This window comes from Castor canadensis, chromosome 16 (assembly GCF_047511655.1).
Source record: "Castor canadensis chromosome 16, mCasCan1.hap1v2, whole genome shotgun sequence".
NCBI classification, from domain to species: domain Eukaryota; kingdom Metazoa; phylum Chordata; class Mammalia; order Rodentia; family Castoridae; genus Castor; species Castor canadensis.
The window spans coordinates 39,169,434-39,186,501 of NC_133401.1; the positions used below are offsets into that span (position 1 = coordinate 39,169,434).

The following is a 17,068-nucleotide window of genomic DNA, read 5'->3' on the forward strand; positions in this document are numbered from 1 at the left end:
CAACAATAAAAAAATAGACCTGTAACATATATTTTAATAAAAGTTATGTGACTGGGGTCTCTGTCAAAATATCTCGTAAGTGACTAACGGGCAGGTAACATAGCATGGATGTTCTAGACAAAAGGATAACTGATATCCTGAGCAGGATGGAGTGGGGAGGTGTGAGGTTTCATCATGCTACTCAGAAGGCTGTGCAATTAAAATCCTGTAAATTGTTTATTTTTGGAATGTTCCATTTAATGTTTTCAGACTGAGGTGGACAACTGGTCACTGAAACGATGGAAAACAAAACTGTGAATAAAGGGAACCACTGTATAGCAGCAGACATAGTATATTATCATAATTTGCTTGTATGGCTCTGTGGAATAGAAGGCTGCTGGTTCCTTGAGGTCGGGGCCATGTGCTATTTATCCATAGTGCCTTGCAAGATCAGACATTCAAGAAATATTTGTTGGATAGATTGAGGCACTAGGATAGGCTGATCTTCAAGTGCCAGTTCATTTCAGGGAAGACATTTTCTCAAAAAATGTACGTGTAAAGTTTATGGTGTTGTTCAATTGAGGATTCCAGGAAAATATTTGGTGAGCTAATGACACATCTTTTACTTTTAACATTTGAGACTTGGTGAAAGATTTGATTAGGGATACAAAACTGTTGGCTAAAAGAAGTTTTTAAATTCCCTAAAGATTTTACTTGTAGAGATTTGTTTTTATTAGGAGCAAACTGAGAAAAACAATACTATTGCTGTTCATCCTGTAGTGGAGCAAAGTCATAACCTGAATATTGGCATACATAGTAAATTGCTAGTTCGTAGGGAATCGGGGAGAAAGTGTGCTGGATGCAGTAGCAGCTTGTTTAGTCATGTTACACACTGCCTTAGTTTCATGATGGCTGGAACTTTGGTGATAATTACAGCCAAACACTTCCTATAAAGCCAGAAAGAGTCAAAGAAGATTTACAATGTTTTTGAAGAACTTAAAAAAAAATGCATTAAATTAATCTGTCGCCATCCAATTCCTTGTTTTTGAGTCTTGGTCAGGGAATGAAGAATGTAGCCCATTTTTTTCCGTTTCAAAAGCTGGTAGATGAAATATCAGTTGATTCTTTTGACAATGTTTGAAAGGTTGTTTTTTTTGTTCTTTTGTTTTTCTTCTCATTTGACATGCAGCAAGGACATATGGGCGAAGGAGAGGTAACATTATTGTTTCTAACTTTTGAATGTGTCATTTGAATTTGGAGAGGACCCAAGCTTGCTCAATTCCTAACCTTTGTGGGAAAGGGAGAGGGGAAATGAAGTAGTTATATGGTTCTGAGTTGTAGTTAACATTTTAGACATTCTAATTTGGAAGAATTAATGAGTGCTTGACAAATTGCCAGAATGGTGGGATTTGGATTTGAATTCAAATGATTTCCCTATATTATATTAGATACTTACTTTATAACTAACGATTTGTCCCTTTTTGTCTTTCTGGAAAGAATTTCCTAGGAGAAAAAAATTAAAAATCTTTCACAGGGAAAGTATAGTTACACTAGTCTCAAAATACCTTATTATCTCAGAGGTTCAGTTATACTTAAGTAACTTATGTCAACTGTTTTACTAAGTAAGCATAATACGTTTTAAAATAAGATGAGCTAAATAAATGCTTAATCCTATGCATTGTAAACATTGGTGGAAAAATCTCTAGAAGTGTTAGGGAATTTTAGAGATTTATTTCCTAGGAGTGACAGAATAAACCGTATTTTTACTGTCTGTAATGGTTTTTCTATTTTACAAGCAAATAAGATAGTTAAATAGCTTATTAAATGATTTTTGAAGATTATTCAGAAAATACCTTCAATTTTATAATTATTTTTACCTACATTTGACATATGTTATTATAGGATAAATTTGTAACAATGATACTATTATTATTTATGTTTAGTAATACAAAATTAAAAGATAAATACAGAGACAAAAGAATGTTGGAATGTTCCAATAAAGGAAGAACATTTGAGCTAGGTTTCTAGAGAACCCATTAGCAAATTCCTCATAGAGTACCTAGGAACAAATTGGCAGCCTGCACAGTGAGAAAGTTGTGCTTGAAAGATTCTGCAGTTATTTGTAATTCATTGTTTTGCTTATGATGTAAAAGTTCCTATTTTGCTGTCAGGTAAATGTGGGAAGATTGTTACACACATTGGCATTTCTGGTTATTTCTCCTTATGTATTCTGGATAATAGGATTTTCAAATACCAAATTTAATGGCTACTTTTTACAAACAGAGATGTTATTGGATAGCTGATAATTAACTAATAATATGTCCTTAGCATGCCTACAGCTTTTAATTTCTGTAAGACTAGACAATGAAATTGGGTACAGCATTAAGTGGGTTTTGATTAATATCCCATTAGTTAAGGTAAACTAAAAGGAATGCTCACTTAAAAAACTGACCTGCTAATTTTGAGCACATTCTTAGAGGAAATTGTGCAGGCTATCCTATTTGACCTTTTAAAGAAATTTAAGTGACCACATCTTATAGTCAAATTTAATATAGTGCCCATGTCTAAGTTGCTAGTGGCCTTGGGGGCCCTGCCAAGACAGAGCAGTCTGCTGCCAACTGTTTTCAAAGGATTGCTCTCTCTTGCTGTATTTCTCCTTCACCTCACTGGAGTTTCTGGATTCCAGTAGAATACTTGAGAAGCCATTTATTTAACCATGTACTTACTCTGTGGCTTATTTGGGACCTTGAGGTGGTGGGAACTCAGCACCATCTCTAAGTGATCCTATTATTCAGTGAGGAAAAAAACTCAAAGCAGCAGTCTTATTGACTCTACTATTTTCTGTGTTTCTTGTGCAAAATAATCAGTGGCAAGGAACATTTTCTGTTAGCATCCTGTCCTGCTTTCTATTTCAGGTCAGTCTTCACTGTTTCCAATGGAAGATGGATTCTTGGATGATGGCCGTGGGGATCAACCTCTTCATAGTGGCCTGGGTTCACCTCACTGCTTCACTCACCAGAATGGAGAAAGAGTTGAGCGATATTCTCGCAAGGTGTTTGTGGGTGGATTGCCTCCTGACATTGATGAAGGTATGTTTAGAAAGAACTGTTTAGGGCAGGGTGCCAAGCAGTGACCCATAGGGAACTCAGATGGTGGGGGCTGTTTTATATCTACAGGCTTATCTAGCTCCAGGTATTCAGCCTTGATTACATTGTTCATATCTTCCTGTTGTAGCACAAGATTAGTTCCCAGAAAGAAGGGGAAACCAGCTGAAGCAAGGGACTAGATTCAATGAAAAACAAAACAAAACAGTAAACATCACTGCGAAAACTTTCCAAGAATTCTAATGTTGAGGATGAGCATTGGCCAAATTCATTTATGTGTTTCTCTGAACTTTTAAAAAAAATTAGCCTACAATTGTATTACAAGAGAAGGAATCTTAAAAGTTGTATCATTTTGTGAATTTTTCATTCAGCAAATATTTTCTTTTCTTTCTTTCTTTGCTACTCCCTTTCTTCTTTCTTACAATAAATTGTCTTGGTGAAAACTGCTGAAATTTCAGTTTAGTCTGAATCAATCTCCATCCTGCCCTAAGAGTGCATGGCTTGAAGAATATGTTGTTCAGGATTATTGTATACTAGAACTCACAAGATTTAGCCAGGTGCTAATGCCTCATGCCTGTAATCCTAGCTACTTAGGAGGCAGAGATCTGGAGGATTGAGGTTTGAAGCCAGCCCAGGCAAATAGTTTGGGAAAAAAAAAAGGCTAGAGGAGTGACTCAAGCAATAAGAGCAACTGCCTAGCAAGCATGAAGCCCTGAGTTCAAATCCCAGTGCCACCAAAAAAATCAATAAATAAAAATTTGTAGGATTTATGGGGGAAACAGAGTAAGAGGCAAATCATTTAAAACTGAATGAACTTTGTACCTGAAACACAAACACAAAGAGAATTAGTACCTTGGACATAACTTGGATAGTTCAAGCAAGTAGCTTAGATGCTTGGGGCTGCCTCCAGGAGTATTGAAATTGTCCCAAATCAATAGAGCAGAAATGTTGGCTTGCAAACACGGACAGCATAGATGGGAATGGACCGCTAAACACCTGAAGACATGCAAACTGCCAGGAGTCCTGCAAGGTTGGTGGTACACCTCTCTGGGGAGAGAACCTTGGTTACTGCACTCATTTTAAATTTTTTAAGAGTAGAGCTGGGAGGGTTCCTGCATGCACATCACACAACTGTGGGGCATTTTGCCTTCCTGATGGAGATGATAGCTCTATTTTCACTATTTTAGCTCACCTTCCCTAAGAAAAATCACTTGTGAACCAGTACAACTTTTGTGTTATATTGGCATCATTCTCCTATTTATTCTCATGCAAGCTAAACTGTACCATAGAAATAGGAATAGCAGAACAGATTTGCTGTTTCTTAGTCTGGGAAAATGAGAACAGTTCTATTAGACTGGAATTTGAACATAGTCCCCATCTCTCTTTTTGGTTCCTCTATCTTCCCATTTTTCAGATTTTTTAAATTATTATTGTTGTGCCGGGTGGGGGTATTGTAGCATTTACAAAGGTTCTTAAAATGTATCAAATATGTTATACTTTAATTCCCCCCTTCCACTGCTCTCTTCCAGGTCAGGTTTTATTTACAAATACTTACTGACTCTAAGAAGTCTAGAAAGAAATTTACTTTCTTACAGTTTGCTTGTTGGACAAATATATAACATGCTATAATTGTTATTTAAATTAGTAGTAAACAGGCCTTCCCTTTTTTATATTTTATCCCTGTCTATCTCTTCTTTCCTTTTTCTCCCTTCTACCCACGGTCAGCTGTCTTGCTGTTTAAGGGGAAGAGAGTATTTAGTGAATGAGTGTGCATGCATGGGAGCGCTGCTCAGAAGCCCCAGCAGCGCTATGCATGATATCTAAACAATGAGGACAATTATATCATAGCACTAAGGTACAAGTTAGAGAAGGCTAGCAGGGGAGCTGAAAGATTGGTTGTAGTGAGCAGGGAAATAAGTCTATTACAGATAATATTTAAGTCATTTAATACGTTTCTCTGTGTGTGCATTCATTTATTTTCTAGTTTAGTCCAGTAAGGACACTTAGAAATGATGAATACCCTTTAGCAAATGAACATGTGGGGCACTCAAATCTTAATTTTTAAATATCACTTGCCACTAAAAGGAACCAGGACTGGAAAAAAAAAGGTGGGGGCAGAGGGCTGATTCTAGAGCTGGGACACAAAGAATGGACCTGCTTAAAAATGATGGGGACAAATCAGAAGGACCTGAGAACTTCCCCTGGCCAAACTAGGGACAGTTTTTAGACAAATTGAGCACCAAAATAAATAAGTAGAGAATTGGAGTAGAACCTATTGGATAAAATAGGTCTATACAGAAAAGAATAAGTGAATAATTAAATTGTAGAGAAGGCAGAGCTCTTCCTTACTATAGACTATTGACTGATAAATGTAGGAGGAATGATAGAAATAGGTAATTAGCATTTGGCAACTGTCATTGTGGTATTGGATACCAATAGAAGTGTTCAATTGATGCCAAGGAGGATGAGAATGCAGGATTTTGGGGGATAACACATTATCACCCTGCAAAGTACTCATCAATTACAAAGGGAAAAATGGTTTCTTCTTGGTAGAGAAATCAGGAAGATACCAACTTGACCAGGTGATGAGGATTAGTTAGTTTAAGTGATAAGACAGGATTACATAGCATCATTATGGTGGTATTTGTGTTTGGAATGCATAGACTGAATCTCGTCATAAGGAAACAGTATAGGCCAAAGTTGAAGGTCAGTGTCATAAATCAGTTTGGGCTGCTATAACAAAATACCATAAACTGGGAAGCTTATAAACCACAGAAATTTCTCACACTTCTGAAGCCCAGTAAGTTCAAGATCAAGGCACTATCAGATTCAACGTCTGGTGAGGGCCTGCTTCCTGGTAAGCTTTCTGCCATATAAGCTCACATGGCAGAATCTGTCCAGGGCCTCTTTTATGAGGGCGTTAATCCATCCATGAGGGCTCTACCTTCATCACCCAATCACTTACCTAAGGCCCTTACCTCCAGATACCCTCACACTGGGGATTTGGTGTCAACATAGGAATTTGGTGGTAGGGACACAAACATTCAGACCATAGCAACATACCATAGAATGAATGTGAAAGACAGGAAAGAATGAAATACCAGTGTTTCAGAGATATGACAACTAAATGCACCATGTGTTCTGGACAGAATTCTGGATCAGAAAGAACAAAAGAGATATTGTTGGGATAGTTTGAAATTTAAATGGAGCCTGTGAATTAGGTAGTAGTATTGTATCAATGTTGATTTTCTGATTGTGAGGGCTACATGGGGGGTATACAAGGAAGCAACCTTGTTTTGAGATAATACTAACAGTAGTGGTGTTTTGTGATTATAGGGGCATCATGTTAGAAAAAGATGGTGGATAGATGGATGGATAGATTGGTTCATGATGCAAGCACATAGCTAAGAGGGATGAAGGAGAAGAGAGAAGGAAGAGGGTAAAGGCAAATGTGCCAAATATTAACAGCTGGTGAATCTACATGATGTAGTGTTCTTGGAGATGGACTAGAAAGTTTAAAAAAATTACTGCTTCCAAAAATGATCATAAAAATGTTTAAATCTACTTTTTTGTTTTTCATTAGATGAGATCACAGCTAGTTTTCGTCGTTTTGGCCCTTTGATTGTGGACTGGCCTCATAAAGCTGAGAGCAAATCCTATTTTCCTCCTAAAGGTAATCCTCAAGATTCCAATATATAAGTATGGTTTATACTTACATTGTTTAATGTTTAGCCTTTTCATAAATATTTATCTTCATTTCAAAACTTTTCATTATTAAAATTACATGTTTCTGCCTAATATACTTTTAATTCAAATTTAATTTTACTCTAAAAGATGTTCTGAGATACTATCAAAATGAACTGTATACTGATGTTATCAGTCTTTGGATATGAATATTAAGTTTTGATTTTACTCATATTTTTCTATTCGTTTTCCTTTATGTATTCTATTCCCTGAAGAATTACAACAAATATAGGAAAATATGTAAACCCTCTGTTCCTTTTCCTCAGGCTATGCATTCCTGCTGTTTCAAGATGAAAGCTCTGTACAGGCTCTCATTGATGCTTGTATTGAAGAAGATGGAAAACTCTACCTGTGTGTATCAAGTCCCACCATCAAGGACAAGCCAGTGAGTATAGTCTAGCGTAAAACAGTTTTCTGTTTGTGATTCCATTCATCCGCTCTGTTTAAGAAACATCTTATGTGTCTTGTCTTACTTAATCAACATGCATATAAGCAGAATCTATATAAAAACTGCTGTTATGTGCTTGACATTGACATCCATCTGTACACATCATTTTGGCATTGGCTACTTGAAATATTACTCTGTCTTTAGTATTTAAAGATTTCATTTGAGAAATTATTTTATAAAGTTGCTGAATTTCCTCTGAATAATAGAGTTCAAATCACAAATATGTTCTATGACTGCCTCCTTCCTCTCTTTGGTTGAGATTTTACCCAAAGCTATCCTTAACTTTTTGCCTTCAGTGTTCTCCCAAAGTAGAATTGGTTATATTTATACACAGACAGGTAGAGTAAACATTGTTTTTTCTTTTGGGAAGTTTTTTTTTATCATAAAGTTCGGTCATTAGCCAGTGGCCTGCCTTGAGGAATCTGGTCGATCAACAATTTATTGTCACTTGCTGGCTTCAGTGAAGAGTATGGTACAGAATAGCATCATCAGTGGCCCAGCTCAAGCTGGAGCTTTATTGGTGTCTTGGGTTGTGTGGGTCAGGAACATTCTTCTGAGAGGTCCTATGTCCTGGACTCTTGCTGCTTCACTTGTCTACTAGACATTCCCTGCCAATTCCACAGAAATTTGAATTGGGTACCTCAGTCCTAGGATCTCATTGTTGTTCATACTCGGAAATACCTTGCTATCAATCCTTGACTTTGGTGTGGGCATTTATAATAACTTATAACTATAAATAAATGCAAAGTACTTTAAATTAGGTACATGATTCTTGGTTAAGCTAATATACACACTGGTGTTTGTCACAAAAAGCCTATTTCAAATATCAGCAGTATTTTTACTTTGAAATACTTTTTGAAATAATGCAAAAGATTTATTGGTATCAGCAGTAGTTTGCATTTCTTGAACATATGCTGGTTGGATATACAGTCCTAAATTATTTAGTAATGTATACTGAAGAGCATTGGACACCATGGTAAATTTGAATTATGTAGATATTGGGGGGGTTGGGTAGACTAGAGTCCCGATTAGCTGAAGATAGCTAACTAACTTATAGTTAGCTAATTAACTTATAGTAGACAATTAAATTGAACTTTCTACCTTGGCTCAGTCTATCATAAGATAAAATGAGGGATCAGGATAGACTATTTTTAAGTCTTTTAGTTTTACAGCTTTATTGATTTGGGATGACATGGATTATTGCATTTAAAAGTATTAAAATACTCTGCAATAATTTTGAGCTTTTTTTAAAATATGAGACATTTTTGTTTAAACACTCTTTAGGTGCAGATTCGGCCCTGGAATCTCAGTGACAGTGACTTTGTGATGGATGGTTCACAACCGCTTGACCCAAGAAAAACTATATTTGTTGGTGGTGTTCCTCGACCATTACGAGCTGGTATGATTAAACAAACAGAAACACTCCTATCCTTTAGCATAAGAAAGATAAAGATCTTCAGGATAAATTCTCCAGCAGCATTTGAGTTAATGTGTAAGAGTGAGAATTCTTGAATCTGCTTGTTGGACAAATTATGGAACTTCTGTAGTTTTCAATTTCCTTATCTTCAAATGGGGTGAAAAGTGCATGTAGTTCATGGAGTTGTTTTGAGGATTAAATGAGATAACCAATACAGAGTGCTTGGTGTAGAGCCTCAAGATGCTAATCGTTGTCATCCTCATTTGTTTCCCATGTCTTCAGTTGCTCAATAGCTGTTTACTGAGCTCTGAAATAATACAGGGTTCTAAGCAATGCATGATGCTTTTTAGAGTAATAATTACAGAAGAAATTACATTCCTAACTTCAATTAACTTGAGGTTTAAGAGTATAAATAAGATAAAGAAGATACAATGAATGAGAATGCAGTTTTCAGAATTGTGACATGTTGTGGAAAAGATGCATGTGTTATTTTATTTTCATTTTTACATGAAAAATCAGTGAATAGCTAGATTGTAGGGAAAGGTAACAGCTTTTTATGAAGAGAGGCAGAAAGGGCTCCCAGAGTCCACCAATTAGTTTTCTAGTGTTCAATTAATTATTTACAATAAGCACTAACTTGTAAACAGGCAGCGATGGGATATAAAGCAGACAAAACCTGGGTGCCAAGCTCAACACTGTTGATTAATGATCTGTGACCCTGAACAAGGAAATTACGACCTACTTCATAGGTTGTTGTGAAGGTTAAAAGAGAATACATTGTAAAACAGCTAGCTCATAGTTAAAAAAGATTAATCCAGTGGACAACTGGTTGTAGTAATAAGTTTGATTCTAATGATTATGAGAGCTCAGAGGACCAATGAAGTGCTCTTGATGAAACCACTGCTGAACCAGATGAACTTTCCAGATTTCAAATATCCCCTTTGCTCCTGTCTTATATTTAGTGGAGCTTGCGATGATAATGGATCGGCTGTATGGAGGTGTCTGCTATGCTGGGATTGATACAGACCCTGAGCTAAAATATCCAAAAGGAGCTGGGCGAGTTGCATTCTCTAATCAACAGAGTTACATAGCTGCTATTAGTGCCCGCTTTGTTCAACTGCAGCATGGAGAGATAGATAAACGGGTAAGTCCTAGACTGCCTTCTGGAAAGTTCTAGAAATGATATCTAAATATGTCATTACCAAGCATTTTTATAAATGTCACAGTGTACCCCCCATTCAACAATACTATGATAATGAAAAATTTAAAAACAAAACAAAAGAAAGAAAAAATATGTCATTACTAAGATTAGAATGGGAGGATTTCATATGACAGACAATAAATCAACAGCAGACAATTATTTCTATAGGGTATGTACTTAGAACTGTGTGCGCCATGTCCTATGAATTTCTTCCCCATCTTAGTTTTAAGTAGCCTAGCAGAGCACTACAATCAGTTCACTTGAGTTAATTTAATCTCTTCTAAACTACCATCTCCTCCTATTTACCCATTTACTAAGTCATTTGTACTATGCTATGCTTTGTTTGTTTGCATTTCTGCTTCTTTTTTTTTTAAATCTTGGGACATTATAAATACCTCAGTAATCCTTATTTCCCAATATATTATGATAATGTGTAATTAAATTAATTCAATCCTGGAACTGCCCTTCATAAATCTTTTATTATAACAGATTAAGTAGGAAAAAAATCATCTGTAGTCTGTTTTTCCATCCCAAATTAGATGGTAGTTAGTATTATTTTCTGTATTTTTCAAAAACCTTTTCTTGGATTTATCCTCTGAATCACATAGTTGAAGAAATTCTTCAAAGATAGCTCTTTCCTCTGTCTGGTGTTTTATTATCTGGAACTCTGTATTTCATTATCAGTATTATTTCTTTTCATTCACAGAATGAAATTACTTCTTATCTTTGTTTTTTTGTTGTTGTTTGTTTGTTTTATAGTACTGGGGTTTAAACTCAGGGCCTACGCCATGAGCCACTCCACCAGCCCTTGTTTTTTTTGTGATGGATTTTTCAAGATACAGTCTCTTGAACTATTTTGCCCGGGCTGACTTCAACTATGATCCCCCTGATCTCTGCCTCCTGAGTAGCTAGGATTTCAGGTGTGAGCAACTGCTATCCAGCTACTTCTTATTTTTGTGTCTCATGCTTTCAACAAATGGTTACGTGCCTAGGAAGAGAAGTCCCTGTCCTCATGAGCCTATCTTCTGGTAGATAGAATCATATTTTAAACCAATACTTCTTGAAGTGTGGCTTATAAACCATCAGTTAACTGCATTTCTAAACAAAATGTTTGGTTCAATTAACAATTATTTTTCATAGAAGGACCTTAATGAAGGAAGCAATATGCTGATTTATATTCTGGTGTAAGCTCTTTATGTCATGACAGACTGGCACTTTGATTAGCATTAACACTGGTATCCAGCACCCTGAGGCACTGTGCTCAGAAGTCTTTATTGATTAATTTTATCATGCTATTCTCAAACTGAGATGTAGAAACTGTCAAGCAAATAGTGGTTTACATTCATTGCTTGTTTCATGTCATGTTATTCTACTTCTGTGGCAATAAAACTTTAAAAATAATAGTAGTTGTCATGTAATAGTGTGAACACATTAAAGAGAAAGGCACATACTGTAAGGTAGGAAAAAGAGGACAAGATTATTTGCAGTATGCATTAACTTGCTCTTTTATTCTCATTAAAAATTTCCTACATTTCACTGTGCCTTCTATTATAAGTTTCAGAGTTGTAGAGTTCATCCCTAGAAATTCAAACTTAATTTGTGTTCTCTACAATGAAATCCTGTGATCAATGTTTTTGCCACTCTGTAGATTCTGTGGAGTGGCCGGGGGCCCAAAGCCTGATGGTCTAGGATATCTCTCTTCCTCCTCTGCCATGTCACTCTTGTCCTGTTGTTCATGGCTCACCTTTGTCAGGATTCCTTGTCAGAATTGGATGGCACCAGTGCTAGTGATAGCTAGTTTAAGGGACTCTCAGCCAGGAGTCTCTCCAAGACTAAAAATAACCAGCTCTTTTCTATCTGATGAGTTAATAGCCAGGTTATTTTTAATAGCCCAAATGACAGGTTGGTCTATTGAATGCTGGAACAAGCCCAGTTTTATAAATTCACCTCTGACTTTTAGACTCAAGTAAACCGTTCTCATTGACAGAGCATAAAACACAGCTGAGGTTATGAGTACCATGGCCACGTCTTGCTTTGCCAGAGTTCCAGGTTTATGATTATAACCTGAGATGTGGACACTGTAAATAGAAACCACAAGCCAGGCTCAGTGACAACTCAGAGCTTGTGATGCAGAGGGCAAGAGTCTTCCACTGATTGAAGTCCTGAAATGCTATTTTGTGTAACTTGGAAGCTCTTAGTTGGGTTTGTTTAAATTATAATTTGACATAAACAAAAGTCCAGATCCACTAATTAAAGTGATGGTCCCTGTCTATGAGAAATCTCCTATGGGTTTAGTATTATACTATTCTAGTTTAAACAGTGTCTTTGCTTTATGATTTCTGGTGACAACTTTTTTTTTAAGGGTGTTTAATAAGACAGAAATGCAAAATGATAGGTGTAAAAGCCTTATAAAGAGTTCTTAAAGATGGACTATCTTACTTTCAGTAAATGAGTTACGGGATCTTTTTTGGGCACCTGGGCATAGATTCTTTCATTCAGAGGCTGGAGATGCACTATACTTATGGTTAACAAAATGTAAACTCCCTTCTTTTATTTTTTGACTGCAGGTGGAAGTTAAGCCATATGTCTTGGATGATCAGCTGTGTGATGAATGTCAAGGGGCCCGTTGCGGGGGGAAGTTTGCTCCCTTTTTCTGTGCTAATGTTACCTGTCTGCAGTATTACTGTGAATATTGCTGGGCTGCTATTCATTCTCGTGCTGGCAGGGAATTCCACAAGCCCCTGGTGAAGGAAGGTGGCGACCGCCCTCGGCATATTTCATTCCGCTGGAACTAAAGGATAAATAATTGCAGTGCTCATTTTCAGGCCTCAGAATAAGTGCACTCTTCTGTTAATTCTGACCCCTTCCTCAACCTCTTCACGCTGGCATGTCCTCTTGTAGCAGTGTGTAACTTAACAATAGTATAATGAAAAGAATGGCCTATAATATAGGTGTTTTGTAGATTCTTGTGTCACTACAAACAATATGTATGAACTCCTTTTTCATATTGCCATCATGCTGCATGGAAGGTTTATCCTCTTGTATGCTGGAGACCAAGAGGACCCAAACTTCCTGCAACTTTTCTTAGAGGAGAAAGAGAAATATTAACAGAGAAACGAAACAATAGAGTATTTTGGGTTTTTAATTAAATTATTGTTAATAATATAACATATAAGAATACTTTTATTAAAATAACCATGCAACAATAACACTATCGGTCTGTCCTGACACAGTTTTCCCCCAGGGAAGTGCTTTTGCCTTTTCCTTTCTTTTTTTCTTTTTTGTGTCTCTTTTTTTTTCCATCCCTTTTTGTTCTTTTAACAGCAGTGGAGGAAGTTAACAATTATTAACAGGAAAGAGCATGTCAATGCAAACAAATGCATGAGCAAGATTGAGCAGCATTAGAATTCATTTTAAGGGCTCAGAGGCTGAGTAGAATTTCATTATGTCTCAAAGTTACTACAGTATCAAAGAAATAGTAAAGTAGGCAGAGCTAGGTTGATTGTCTTTTAAATAATTTAAAAAATTCAGAATGTAAGAATTGGGTAAATTTACCACTGAGGGGAGTAGTGCACTTACTTATCTTAATTCTCTGGTCACAGCCCCAGGAAACCTACCAAAGCTAGAATTGACAACAACTGGTGGGAAAACTAGCATTTCCCCTCCTGAAGAACAAATCTATAAATTTTATTTTTGATGTTATAGATAAACTCTATATCCTAATTTACTAACACTCATCAGGTGTCAGCCTTTGCTCTCCATTTTGACATTAGAAACAACAAATCTAGAGATACCTCAAGGATATCAGTTTTTGATTTTGTGTTACAGTACACTTGTAGCCAAAACCAGAAGACAAAACAATATAGGAATTGGCTGCTGATTGGCTTACTTTTAGATTTAAAGTTTCTTTGGATATCCTGTAATGTAGTTGTAACATAGAAAACAGAAAAAAAAAAAAGCTAAAAAAAAGTCAAGTAGTTGCAAAGTGTTTTGCACTGTTGAACTAAGTAACTGTGTAAATCTGTGCAAAGGTACGTATGTTTATCTTACTCTTCCTATAAAATAAAATAACATTACAGTTTCAGAACTTAGCATGGGACATAGTCAGTGTTTGAAGTGCCAACTTCATCAAGTAATGCATGCTTTATTATAAATAAAACTCTAGCTTCTAAAGGCGTTCTTATGTGTTGAACAGTATGCTTCAGGAGTAAATTTTAAAGAGTCTCTTGAAGCCCTAGTCATGGAAGTAACTTTATTTTAATTGACATTTTCTTATCAAATGCCCTATCCATCATTCAAAGGATTATTATCAGTGTGCAAACCAATTAAATTAAAAAACAACCTAATGGCGATCTTGCTAGTTGTGCTACCTAACAGTACCATCTTGGATTCCTTCAAAACCAAAGACTTGCCCCAGCATTGCTGTGGAACCACCTGGCTGATGACCCGTACTGATTATCTTTAGGAAAGCAGTCCTTTATTTTTAATACAGGCTTTAATGAACTATACCTGTTAAGTTCCAAAGGTCAAAATGGAGGCATTTGCTGTCTAAGAGTCCAACATAGGAAGGAAGCTGCTTTTGAGGAATGCCCTGCAAACAGTGAAGCAGTCATGCGAATGGAGGTGCTCTCGTGTAGCTGGTCAGGGACTTTTTTCTTTTCTCCTGAACTACGTGATTCTAATTGGATGTTCATTTGCCTCTTTTTATTTTAAACGCTTGTAGGTGGCTTGAGGTGTGCTATTGTGCTGTTCCTACTCAGTAAACAGGTGTGATGAGTTAACAAGAAATAACACTGTTTGAGAACTAGCTTTGAATAATAATTTTTCCCTTTGTACATGACCTGCTGAATTTCGGTACAGTGTTTTGTAGCTAACTTATTTTGTCATGCACATAATGTATATTTGTTATGCACTACTTTTGTATATCTTGTTTTTCCAACAGTGAACATTTTTAGGCACACTTTTCACTGACGGGATATCTCTTTATGCAATACCTCAATTTTTCATATTGCAAAGAGTAGCTTTTTGTACTTTTATTACTGAGAGATCTTCATATACTTCATTTTTTAATATAAATAATTTTAATAAATTTTATTTTCTTATATTCTGCTTTTTATACATTTCAGTGCTCTGCATACATTTTAAATTATGAATGTTGTGCACTGGCAATGCTATTTTAGAGTCTGCAGAGAAGAGAAAGCATGTTGCTTAAACATCCTTCCCCAGCACCAGCTATTGGTGTACCTATAATTTAAGAAATAGTCTATGTAAAGTCACAAATTAATGAAAAAAATTCGCATGAAAATGACAGATAACACTGTATTCCTAAAAAAATTAAATGCATAAGCATAGGGTAGAAATTTAAATAACAAAATTGTCTACAGCTTCTTACTAAGTTTTTAAAATTATTCATAAAATGCAGACATTTTGGTGAATGTTTAGCCATTTTTAATCTTAATAAACTGATGTTAAGGGTTTGATTCAGAAATGTCTGCTCTTTTAAATTATATATTAAAAAATAGCCTGCCATGGGACAGGTGTGTAATGTTAGTATGCATGACTAATGTAAGAAATTGTTATTCCACTAATATTTACTTGTGATTGTGTGACAAGCGTGTTTACAGATTATTTGGTTACACTTCAATTTACAGGGCATAAACAATGATTATCTATTACTCTGAACTTTATTGATTACATGTCCTTCAGATTACATGGGATGTAGTTGGGAGTTACCATGTAACTCAAACATGATTAACATGTAATTAGTTTACAGGTTTTAGGGCGTCACTTCAAGTTACCAGGCATGTGGTCTTAGCTCACTAGCATGGCCCAGCCATGTACTTACAATGTAGCTACAGAGTAATTACATGGTTATTTTTGCAATGTAAAATAAAGTGTTTCTGATTGTTTTCTATGTAAAGGAACCCTCTCCCTCCCCTTCCTGGTCCCCACGCTTTGGTATAATATATACTTCTCCATACACAGACCTCTGCAGAATGCAAAATAAAACTTGCAGTGAATGAATTTAGCATTTTATGAGAGTGCTGTTGGAAAGACTTGATAATTCACCCCTTTTGTTTTGAAGAGTTGAATCTTCTGTTAAAAGGTGATTTAAAACTTGAATGTGATGAATTGTGGCAAGTTAACTTCAAGTTATGTGCAATACTTATTTCAAACTTTTGAAAGATCTTTGCAGTGTAATTCTTTGTTTTTAATTGCAGACATTTAAAAATGTCATTTTCTACTGTTAAGAGTAATCCTCTTTCTTGCTGGTGTTTCTAAAGAAAAGAATCAGAAATCAATCTTTCTACTAATGTAAATTTGAGATTATTTTTAAAAATGGGATAAAAGAGGTTTTGGTCATTTGCTTTATTTTATTATCTTATTTTAAAGCTACTGTGATTGATAGCATTGTAAGAATTGGGACAATATTGTATTCAACTGTTTTATTTTTTATATTTTTAAAATTTAAAGTATAATTAGTTTTTATAATTTTCATCAGATTTTTGTTATATTTTTTGGAAGTGAAACTTTTAGCAAGTGGGTGTCTAGTTTTTACTAATCCCTAATTTTTTTCCAGTGTATTGCTCATATTATCAGAAGGAAAAGTTATTTAAGTATGTCAGTTAATTGTACTACTTGGCTGAATTTCCACATAGTTTTTACTGTGTATGGGGAGGTTGTAGTATTTATTATAGCATTTTAAATAAGGGTAATTCATTTTTTATTAAAGTCATTTTCACGTTAAGTTCCTATTTTTGTATGTTCTACTCTTAAGTTATATAACACAGTTCCTTTTTTAAAAGAGTTCATTTGTTGAAGTGCTAGTGGAAAATTAATGTTATTAAATAGTTTGCAAATGACTATTTATACCAGTATGCATATAATTTTTAAATATTTGTAATGTGAGATGTTGAATGAATAAAACTTTTAACTCAGATTTCTTTTAATATATTTATTTCTGTTTAACATAAGTAGATTATGCCTCCATGGTTAGGAATATAACATTTAAAAACATTAGGAATGTCCTGTTGGGCCAAGGCAGAGCAAAGCAGCGTGAAAATATTCAGTCACATGAGTGCTTGGGGCAGTTTTCATCACTACGTAGCCTGTGAGTGTTGGCGGGTGGTGGCATCTTTGCCTGTGCTGTTAGTTCACATCCTGCCTTGCACAGT

At 35.6% G+C, this 17,068-nt stretch overlaps 1 protein-coding gene across 4 annotated transcripts in view; it reads left to right on the forward strand.

Annotated features, from left to right (window-relative positions):
• Cpeb4 (cytoplasmic polyadenylation element binding protein 4) overlaps window positions 1-16,833 on the forward strand; it is a 64,921-nt gene extending 48,088 nt beyond the window's left edge. For 2 of the 4 annotated variants that reach the window (XM_074058614.1, XM_074058615.1), the window contains 7 exons: window positions 1,169-1,192; window positions 2,895-3,068; window positions 6,667-6,756; window positions 7,094-7,212; window positions 8,560-8,674; window positions 9,655-9,836; window positions 12,461-16,833. In XM_074058614.1, the coding sequence (XP_073914715.1) occupies window positions 1,169-1,192; window positions 2,895-3,068; window positions 6,667-6,756; window positions 7,094-7,212; window positions 8,560-8,674; window positions 9,655-9,836; window positions 12,461-12,688 (932 nt within the window). In that variant the 3' untranslated portion in view covers window positions 12,689-16,833. The remainder of the gene's footprint in view (window positions 1-1,168; window positions 1,193-2,894; window positions 3,069-6,666; window positions 6,757-7,093; window positions 7,213-8,559; window positions 8,675-9,654; window positions 9,837-12,460) is intronic. The other 2 variants (XM_020183742.2, XM_020183751.2) reach the window with 1 other exon arrangement.
• Window positions 16,834-17,068: the final 235 nt, after the last annotated feature.